General features: G+C 36.5%; 1 protein-coding gene across 1 annotated transcript; it reads right to left on the bottom strand.

Annotated features, from left to right (window-relative positions):
- Nucleotides 1-2,189: 2,189 nt before the first annotated feature.
- On the bottom strand, nucleotides 2,190-3,143 carry LOC101640248 (olfactory receptor 52E8-like). Its single transcript, XM_004717107.3, has one exon. It carries the CDS (start codon nucleotides 3,132-3,134, stop codon nucleotides 2,190-2,192), a length of 945 nt encoding a protein of 314 aa, XP_004717164.1. The 5' UTR covers nucleotides 3,135-3,143.
- Between the last annotated feature and the right edge of the window lie 7,932 nt (nucleotides 3,144-11,075).

Raw genomic sequence — 11,075 nt, 5'->3', positions numbered from 1 at the left:
AACTTCCTTACCTTTTCTGTGTCAGAGAGTTCTATATATGCAGACTACCTTGATTTAATTAAGCTTTCTGTTTCCTGATTATTCATATGATTTAGGGCCTTCATTTTTATTCTATATGTCTAAACAATACAAAAATCAAAATGTAACTTGTCAATATATTTTATTAAGTATAATACATAAATAACTATGATATCTGGTTTACAACCGTATTGCCCAAATTAGAAACCGAATTTAAAAAGCAAATTTTTAAAGTCTTTATTTCTCTATAACCTATTTAGATTACACAGTAGAGGTTCTATATGAGTAAATTGCTACAGAATCAGATATTTTAACTGAAATAAGAAAGAGAGCATAACTCTGAAAGATTCATTTGAATCCATCTTCAAGTAACATTCTTTTTTACCCGTCAAGACTTTACATTATGATTTTTACAAGAGTGGAGCACAGTAAAATATATTTCTAACTTTATGTAACTATCTTCAATAGCTTGAATCAGCACCTGCGTATATATTATATATAATCCCAACACTTCTAAATCTCTAGTATGAATTAATGCAAATTCCCATACTATGATGTTCTTAGCCTTAATAGTCTATATCACCCAGCATGGGTTTCTCAGCACATAGGATCCGGTCTTTTCATTTTTCTATGACTAAATAGCCACATACAACAATGTGTATACAGATCTTAATAAATTTAATGCCATAAATATTCATGCAGTGGACTTCTAATGACAAGGTCAGCAGTTTGAAACCACCAGCCACTCCTCAGGAAAAAGATGGAGATTTCTACTTCTATAAAGAGTTATAATCTCAGAAATTCATGGAGGCAGTTATACCCTATCCTATAGAGTCATCATGAGTCAGCATCGACTTGATGGCAGTGAGTGTGGGTTTGAGATTCTTGGACCATTATGCCATTTCTGTATTTCATTTCTGAGTGTATGGCTTCTTCTATTTCTGGTCACCAGGCACCAAACTTTCAACACAATCTGTTCAGGAGAACTTTCAAACCCACAGTATACTCGAATTAAAATAGAAGCAATCAAAGTAACTCTACCACAATATTCTGGTAAGTGTGTTAAATCTTAAGTTCTGAGCACCAGGTTAGCAGAAGGTTCTGGTTTACAATGAGAACACTAAATCCATGTTTGAGTCCCCACAAAAATTCAATTATTTCTGATCTTTTGACCAACAATGTGAAAAGGTGTGCCCTCAGGCATAATGTATTTGAAAGTGTACAGCTACACTCTCCTGTCCATCCTAGGAAGGGACCACTCCCCATTACAGAACCATCTAGGTACGTGTGACCTTCTTGGAAATTGATTCACTATGATAGGGTAGCATAATCATGAGTCATACTGCGACAGTCATTGTCAGAGGCCCTGCAATCTTGTAAGCTGTGCTAATTTGCAGTATTATGCGTATCTCAATCATGGTGCCTTTTCCACTTATGCAGTCCTGCCTGCAATAATGATGAATTGATCTGCTACCAATCATCAAACTGTGAAAGTTCCTTTTTTTCTCCATATCTGATTGAGGCGGCCATATTTGTGCGCTAGCTTTGATCTCAATATGGTCTCATTCTGATGACTTCACTTTTCTTGTCTTTACCCTGTTACAGACGGAATAAATGTGTAGTTCTGTATTATATTGAATTCAGGGTCTCTTTCTTCTTCTAGAACACATGTGCAATTTGAAGTTCACTGTTTGGGACAGAAAATATTAAAAGAGTTATGTATTATAATTACTTTTTACTTCTAAAACTTTGTCACTAACTGTCTATAATGTCTGAGAAATTTGCATTCTTTTGCTTTCATATTTCTACGATGGCCCAGAAACTACTGCAAATGTAAAACTATCTTGTTTAGTTACCTACCGCCCACTAAGTGTGAAATTTTGAGATGAGTCATCTAACCATTCTACATTTCAAACTGCTCATCTAAACACTTGAGAAACGAGTCTTTAGAAGGCCACCTTGATAATCAAACAAGGAAAATATGAGAGCGTTGTAAAACACAATCCCCATAAAATCCAATAAATTTATTATTATCCATAAAATCAAAAGCTTCTATTTGTTGTATTCACCTTTCCTACACACACTTCTATTTTGTTAGACAATAAACTCATTCTTATAAATATATGGGGGCAAATGTTAATTGTAAGGCAAACCCTTCATGATTTGACTGATTAGATATCATTCTTGAGGAAAATCCTCAACACTCGCTCTCTAATCTGCTTAGTCCTGACCCCATAGATTACGGGATTAAGGGCTGGTGGAACAACTACATATAAATTGGCCAAGAAGATGTGAATATACCTAGGAACATTGTGACCAAACCGATGTGTCAAAAAAGAGAAAAATGCTGGTGTGAAAAAGGCTAAGATAACAGCAATGTGGGAGCCACAGGTGTTGAGAGCTTTGCGTCGGGCTTCCCAGGAGGGCAGGCGGAAAACAGCATATAAAATCCGGATATAGGATAGAATAATAAGAAACACATCCAATAATAAAACAGCCATATCCCCAAGGCCAAATATTATGTTGACTTTGATGCTGGCACAAGCCAGACGGGCAATGCCCATGTGCTCACAATAGCTATGCGGGATGACATGGTGCCCACAGAAAGGCAGTCTCAGGAGGAGAAACACCAGTGGAGCAACCATACACAAGCTTCGTAGAATAGCAATGCCTGCGATGATGCTGATGATTTTACTGGTGAGAATCATGGTGTACCGGAGAGGGTTGCAAATGGCAACATAGCGGTCAAAAGCCATGGCCACAAGCACAATGCTTTCCATGGCAGTGAAGAAATGGATGAAGAACATCTGGGAAAGGCAGCCTCCAAAAGATACATCCCTGAGGTTAAACCAGAAGATGCCAAGCATTTTGGGGATGGTGGCTGTGGACAGGCCAAGGTCAATGACGTCCAGCATGGCCAGGAAGTAGTACATGGGTCCATGGAGGCTTTTCTCAGTCTGGATCACAAATAAGACAATAGTATTCCCCAGTAATGCAACAAGATACACAAACAAAAAAGGGAATCCAATCCAGATGTGGACATATTCCAGCCCTGGAATTCCCACTAGGAGGAATGAAGAAGGAGGGTGAAACTGGGTGTCATTAGGAATCTGCATTCTTCCTGCCACTGTTGGTTCCTGTGCATATCAAAGTGAGATGTTGATTTCCCATTAATAGTTCTTGCTCCACATCCTTCTTTTTCAAGATTTCTGATAAAATACAAAATGACAACATAACATTCTTTTCTTCCATGCAATATATCCAAACTTTTCTGTCATCTTTATCTGACCATCTTTCAGATGACTCCAGGAATAGAGCCAGACTCATTCTTCCTAAAGTCATTTCCACCCATATGAGACTATTTATGAAGATCAAGAATAAAACAAATGACATAAAACAGTTGTATTTGTTCTTTGTATCTGGTGATTTTACACCCATTACTCTGAGTGTGCATGAAAAAAATCATGTAATCCAATGCATTTGCTTATGGATCTATTTAAAATATACATGTTTGAATGTGCATGTAGACTTCTAACACTGTGATTCTGAGATCACAATTCATTTTTCTTTCCTCGGGCACCTGAAACAATACTGTTTATAAATTCTCAAATAAAATATTTGTGGAGTGAATGAATGATGGAGGGAAGGTAGAACAAAAGTCAGTCTTGCTCCCCAGATGACCAGAAATATAATAGCATTTTTTACTAAAAGCCATTTATAACTGATACTTTGAATAAAGACAAGGAAGTGAATATTTTAAGTTTGTATGAAACTGAAGCTTATGAAATATTTTAAGTTGAAATGGTATTGGTCACATAATTCATCAAATCCACAAAACTCAAATTCTTTTTTAGCAATCTCCCATGTGACCAATTAGGGACATTTAAAATTTTTCCTAATTCCTGAGCTATACCCTGTTTAAATTCGACCTAAACTAACTACTTTTATATGGGGAAAAAGGCTCGTTTCAGACTAGAGTCTAGCAGAGCCGCCATCTATGCAGATCTTTTTGTCTTTCTGAATATCCTCTTTTCAATACTAAACAAAAAATATTTATTATGTGTGTTAGGGTTCTCTAGAGAAACAAAACCAGGACACATATGATTATGGATAGATAGATAGATAGATAGATAGATAGATAGATAGATAGATAGATAGATAGATAGAGATAGATGATAGATAGATAGATAGATAGATAGATAGATAGATAGATAGATAGATAGATAGATAGATAGATAGATAAGAAGAAATAAACAGCTATTTAGTCCACAGAGCAATACAAATAGCTCAGTTCAACTCACTTCTGTGAGGCAGTTAATACACTGGCAGTCCTTCAACTCATGAGGGTTGCTGAGTGCAAGTCAAAGAAGCAGACAGCTGAGTCTTCTTCAGGGCAATACAGGCAATCCAGCCACAGGAAGCAACAGCAGGGCAGATCACCAACAGTTAGCTGAGTGACAGGGTCCAACAGTCCCCAACTCAAATGATATATACACCAGCAGTGTGGCAAAGCAGGTCTCAAAGAATCCTCAAACTATAGCTACACAGTCCATGGGTTGGGTGTCCCACAGATAGTGTAGTTTACAAGTTGAGGCAGAGAACTAGCTAAGGTAGTTGCACACTGGTCCCATCATCAGAGAGCAAGAGACAGAAAAGCAAGGCTTGCGGTGCCATTTATCTCTTTGCCCTTCAATTAAACTGCAACCTTATTAACCCCACATGTGTTTATTGGTCAGGTTGGCATGATAACCCTACCTATCACATTAAGTGATTTTGCTTTATGGCAACTAGCTTGAGTCTCAGATACTGAATATATTTACTGTGAATTAATATCTTGAGTTAACTGAGATAGAAGTTTATTATTAGGTAGCTATATCTGAGATGAAATATTTTTACAAACTGCCAGAGATTGGAGTAGTTCATCTTATAGTGACACCCTATGGAGAGGAATACACCCAAAAGGCACCACACTCTCCTTTAACACAGAAGAGGATCAAACTCTAGCACACATTGTGGTACATGTGGGGCCTGTGAAGAGCAAAAGTAATGAGAAATAATTTGAAACAAAGTCTGAAAAATAGTGAAACTGCATAAATAATTTACTTTGCTAAGACATAAAATATATTTGAGAAAAGATATATTTCTTTTCGCAGTTCTGTCCTGGGAAACTGTCAGATATAAATGGATCAACAAAGAAAGTACACAAGTACCATTCAAAGATTATTTTAGCAAATATTAATTGATTTTCTGCTATGTAGTAGGCCTTGCATTAAGGAATTATGACAGAGAATATGAAAAGATTTTGCTCATTTTCTCAATATTTAGTGATGGAGTCAGAATGAAATTTGAATGAAATAATGTGTTATAATACAAAAATTCCATTAAAAGTTGTCAGTATGTGTATTAGTCTGGGTACTTTGGAGAAACAAATCCACAGCAACTCATGTATAAGAGAGAGTTTTATGCAAAGAAAATGTGCATCACGAAAACATCCCAACCCAATGCTGCCCAAGCCCACAAGTCCAACATTAACCCATACCCAACACCAGTCCACAAAGTCCTCCACCTCACAAAACAGAGGCAATGATGCCGACTGCAGGAGGAAAGCTGAGTCAGTGAACGAACAAGCATCTCAGCACTAGCAGGGATCTCCACATGGCTGCTCCAGCACCCAGGGCTGCATCGGGATAGGTCCATGGAGCTTCTCCTTGGGGATGTCTTGTAGGAAGTCAATCTTGCAAGCTGAAGCAGGGAACTGCTAAGGCAGCTGCACCCGGTGCAACCATCACAAAACAAGCGACCCGAGAACTAGAAAGGCGAGGCTTCACCACCCATTTATCCCTCTGCCTTTCAACCAGACCCACATGTGATTATCGGCCAGGCTGGCACAATTAACTAACTCAGTATGTGTTAGGAAAGCTTTCAAATAAACATTATGGAGGAGGAAAAATAAATCAAATACAATTTTTTTCCAGTAAAAGAAGTTTGGGAAGAATGTGAAGCAAAATTATCAATAGTTCTATATCGCCAGTGGGGTCAATTCATTATTCTAACATCTACATCTTGGACGCCATGACCCTCTATAAGACCTTCTCTCACTTCTGTAGATTGAACAGTAATTTCTAGGCCACTCTCAAGATATACCAAGAACACAAGATGCATTTTAATTCTATCCTGTATCAGCATGAATTTGTTCTCCAAATTTTTATTGATCTGACACAGCTCAAACCAGCATAAACAAGGTTACCTTGATTTCCAAATGTCTCTGCTGAGAGTTTGGACATTGAACACATCATCTAGCATCTCCCTGGGATCACACTTTCCTGAGCAATGAATAGGCATTTATATGGGCATTGCCATCCTGTGCTCAGTAGGTTGGGGATTTTAATCTCCTTGGATTTCTGACTAAGGGATAATCACTGGAGAGTTCTCCTAAGGCATTACCCTGTATCCACAGGAACTAAAAGGCAAAAGTCATTTAAACTTTTCCTTCCAAAGAGAGGCTGCATTTTCTGTTTTTCATTAAAAGCTTAAGTTCTGGTTAACACCTGGACTATTAAGATAATTCTTTGCCATCTTCTTCAATGACTTGTTTTGTCTAGCATCCCTTGTTCCTTTTTCTGTATCTTCTCTAACATAGCTTAAACCTTGATGTGTCTACAATCAGTTTCTCTTACTCCTTATAAACTATTTGGTTGAGAAACATGTTAAAATAAACAAAGATGTGAGGCCCTAATTTCCTAGAGAAAGATGAGCCAACCTTTATACTTAGCATTTTCCTTCAGATATCTAATGATTACACAAGCAGGGAATGAAGATGAGGATCAGGGCCATGGTCAGTCACTCAAAAACAAGGGAATGGGCAGAGTTTTAGTCAAATTATTAGTGTCAAATGGAAAAAAAATCATTTGTGTGCTTTTGTAGCCAGGGCTTTTGGAGCCAAGATCCCAGAGTGTAAAAATAGACACAAAGAACAAACAACAACGACAATAAAAGTTCTCAAACTCACTGCCCTACAGTCAGTTCAGATGAATAATTATCTTATAGGACAAAGTGGAACTGCCTCTGGTGGTTTCTGAGACTGTAGTTCTTTATGTAAATAGAAAGACTGATCTTTCTTCCACGAAGTAGCTGGTGGTTTTGAACTGCTGATGTGTAATCACTACACCACCAGGTGCAAAGACATCAACACAAATGTCCACAGTGCTCCCCCCACCCCAGCTATTTCCTGATTCTTAATCTGCATAAGGTAAGCAGGAAAAAACAGATGAGAAATAGAGTATAGTTAAGAAACTCTTAAGGTTCTAACAAGATAAAATACAGTGTTCAGGATATACCAAGAAGGATAGGACATAGGAAAAACTCCTAGGCTGTTACATTAACAGCAGATGTCTCCTTCAAAAAAGCATGTAGACCAGAAGGAAGTAGGATGATCTTTTAGAGTGCTGGAAGGAAAAAACATCAAACCAGAATATTATATCCAGCAAAAACTATCTTTCAAAAAGCAAGGGGAAATTGTGCAATTACCAAATAAACTAAAATTGAGGAAGTTCTTTGCTAATAAATAGGCCCCCTAAGAAATGAAAGTAAATTAGAGAATGAAACTAGAGGCTACTAGAGACAGCAACCAAGGTCATTTGAGGGAGGGTGGGGGTTGGGAAACCCTGCAAGAAAAGTAAATATAAAGTCAGTAATTTTGTTTTCATATTCTTTCTGATTTTTATTTTTATTGACTACATGATATGAAAGACAAATAGACAAAAATAATTATAATTCTATCTCAGTTGGCAAACTGTGTGTGTGTGTGTGTGTGTTTTGTGACTAGAACAACATTAATAGGAGGAGACTGAACTATATAGGAACAGTGATTTTGTGTGATATTGAAGCTAAATTAGTAGCAACTCAAGCTAAATCATTTAGATTTAGAATATTATTGTAAACCCCACTGTAGCTACTAAGAAAATAACTTAAAATTCTATACATAAGATATTTCATGCTTGTCTTTCCAGAATGGAAGTAGATAGTCGATTTCTTTGCATGATAGTTTGTCAATGTCTGTGTTGCTGACTGGTTGTAAATAAAACACCTTGATATTTAATATCCACTCCTGTTGATCCATCGATATAAATCTTCCTCAGGCCTTCTTACTCAGATTTTGTTCAACACGTCTCTTTCAAAGCCTTTATAAAACAATCAAGCAATTATTTTCTGTCCATTCATTCACATGTATCTGTAAATAAAACCATTTCTCTTTCCATAATTGAAGAATTTGGTTAAATTCAATTGGGTTTTGTAATGATCATTATATGTTTATACCTGCTAGGATCAAACTGGTAAAATAAATGGTTATCTGCCAGTGCCCACCGTGCCTACAATATAGTATTGTTTGACTGACTTTTGTGGATGGAGCTAGAGAAGTTACACTGTCAGAGGCTTCTACTTGGGCTTGCTTACGACAATTCACCACTAGTCAGGAAATCATATGACCGTTCCACCAGCTGCCAATATATTTATTCCAATTTTCCAATTATAAATTTCAAATTTCAAAATTAGCATCATATCAGTCTCCAAATAGATTGCATCCTATCTGAGCTGAGTTAGGGCAAGTACTTCATGTACTGTCTAGGCTGTAAAATATCCTTAAGTAACATTTATGGCTCTATGGGTTGAGTTTGGGGTTGCTAATGGAAAGATTTCTGTTCAAAACCAGGATAAAATGAGGCCTTAGAAACTCAATGAGGAGGTTCTACTCTGTGGGGTACGTGAGTCTGAATAGTCTTAAGAGCAATGGATTTTTGTTGTTATCGCCCTTAGTTCTTCGGTGGTATGAATAGTTTGCAATTGATTATTAACCAAAATATTGACCATTTGAACCTACCTGGAGACAACACGAAAGAAAAGTGTTACTATCTGCTTTCATAAAGATTATAGCCAAGAAAACCCTATGGCACAGTTCTACTTTGTAAACACATGCGGTCACTGTGCATTGAAGTTGACTTGACAGAGGTGGGTTGGTTTTAACTGCTTTCTCTGGGGAATAGAGAAAGTTGAGTATCAACTCATGATAAAGTTTAGCCCTTGTGTGCAAAATTCTTCAAAAGTTCTTTGTAGTACTTGTTCCTTAATGTTTGATCAACCAGGAAAATGGGGACAGATTTCCTTAGAGAAATCACTATTGAATATACTTGCTAGGGGGTAGCAGGATTCATTCGCATAAGGATTCAGATTCTTATTTTGAAAATCGACTTTAAACCTAAGAACAGCCTTAGAAAAATTGAACATAGCCTCATGAGAGAGCAGTCTTCGTCTTCCTTACCATGTATTTTAACAGTTTATTGAAGTAAGTTTTATGTATTATAAAATTCAACTATGTTAAGGATACAGTCCAATTATTTTTAGTAAAATTATAGAGCTTCGAAATCATCACCACTGTCCAATTTTAGAATAATTAGTCATTTCAAGATATCTCTGATATCTGCCACCAATCATTCTTTATTTCACCCAATCCCAAGCCTCAGGCAACCACTAATCTACTCCTTGAAATAATGCATCATTTACCTTTTTGAAATATTTTATAAAAAGGAAAGGAGATAGAACATACTTTTTAGCTCAGCATCTTTCATATTAATAATGTTTCTAGAGCTCAATGATTTTATATCTGTAGTCTATTACTTTTTATTACTGTCAATTATTCCATTGTATGTGTAGTTATTCACCAGTTGATGGACATTTGGAGCACTGAAACTTTGTCTACTGTAAATAATGCTGCTCTGTCATTCATGATAAATTTTTCAGTGTAAATACATTTTCATTTCTCATAGAAAGATATATAGGAGTGGGACTATTGGGTCATTTGGTAAATTTATTGTGAACTTTTGAAAAAATTTCAAAACTGTTTTCCGAAGTAGATCTCTTTTATAGTATAGAATGTATGAGAATATTAATTCCTCCTCATCCACACCAATACTTGTTACTTTCCTTTTAATTATAGTACTCCTGTTGCTGTTGGGTGTCATTAAGTCAAGTCCGACCCATAGTGACGCTATGTGACAAAATAAAGTAGAACTGCCCAGAGTCTGCGAGGCTGTAATCTTTCTGTGAGCCGATCACCAGGTCCTTCTCATGGAATTTCTGGTGGATACAAACCACCCACTTCTCAGTTAGTATTAACTAGTTGACTGTTGCACTAACAAGGCTCCTGCAAGGTACAAAGGTGTCTATCATTGTGGTTATAATGTTCATTTTCCTAAAGAATAATTATATAGAACATTATTTCCTGCACTTCTTAACTAAATAGATACCTTTTTAATGGTATAAATATACAAATATAGAGTCCATTTGAAAGCAGATAAACAACAAAGTCAGTTGTTATATCTCTATAGTGACTCCAAGGGAGAAAGATGAGGCTCTTGCTCCTGCAAAGACTTAAAATTTCAGAAACAAATGAGTCAGTTCTATTCTGCCCTACAGATTCATTATGAACTGGAATTGACTCAATGGCAGTTGCGTTTCTGTGGGGTTTTTTTTGCGGGTGGGGGGGGGGTTCCTACTTGAGTTATAAGACAACATATTTTGGATATAAGTTCTTTGTTGTTTAGAGGATTTTCAGATATATCCTCTCCATCTGTTACTTTTTTCATTTTCTTATCGAGGTCTTTTGAAGCACAATAGTTTTTAATTTTGATGAAGTCTATTTAATGGTTTTTCTTGGCTTGTTGCTGTTGACCTATTTATGAAATTTTCACTGACCCAATTTTATGGAGATTCCCCCCTATGTTCTATTTACACATTTATATATACATTCAGCTCTTCTATTTAAGTATATGGCCCAGTTTGAGGTAACTATCTGGATTTGTCTTTTCATTGGTAATATCTCATTGGCCCAGCTTCCAAATAATTCTTCATTACCTTTAGATGAAAAAGTTTCAAAGCAAGAAAAAGTAATGTCATTAGCCTGCTCTCTTGCTCTCTGCTATGCTACACTGTAGAAACATCACTGTTTACATGTAGAGGAAATAAGGAAATTTGATACAGACCCATTAATGGTCTTTAACTAT

Source organism: Echinops telfairi, unplaced genomic scaffold, assembly GCF_000313985.2.
Source record: "Echinops telfairi isolate 266 unplaced genomic scaffold, ASM31398v2 ScPeMD7_41;HRSCAF=154, whole genome shotgun sequence".
Lineage (NCBI taxonomy): Eukaryota > Metazoa > Chordata > Mammalia > Afrosoricida > Tenrecidae > Echinops > Echinops telfairi.
This window is presented reverse-complemented; position numbering and strand designations above follow the sequence as displayed.

What these genes read in the sequence shown, in the direction of transcription:
- LOC101640248 (XM_004717107.3), bottom strand. Translation starts at nt 3,134, where the DNA reads ATGCAGATTCCTAATGACACCCAGTTTCACCCTCCTTCTTCATTCCTC.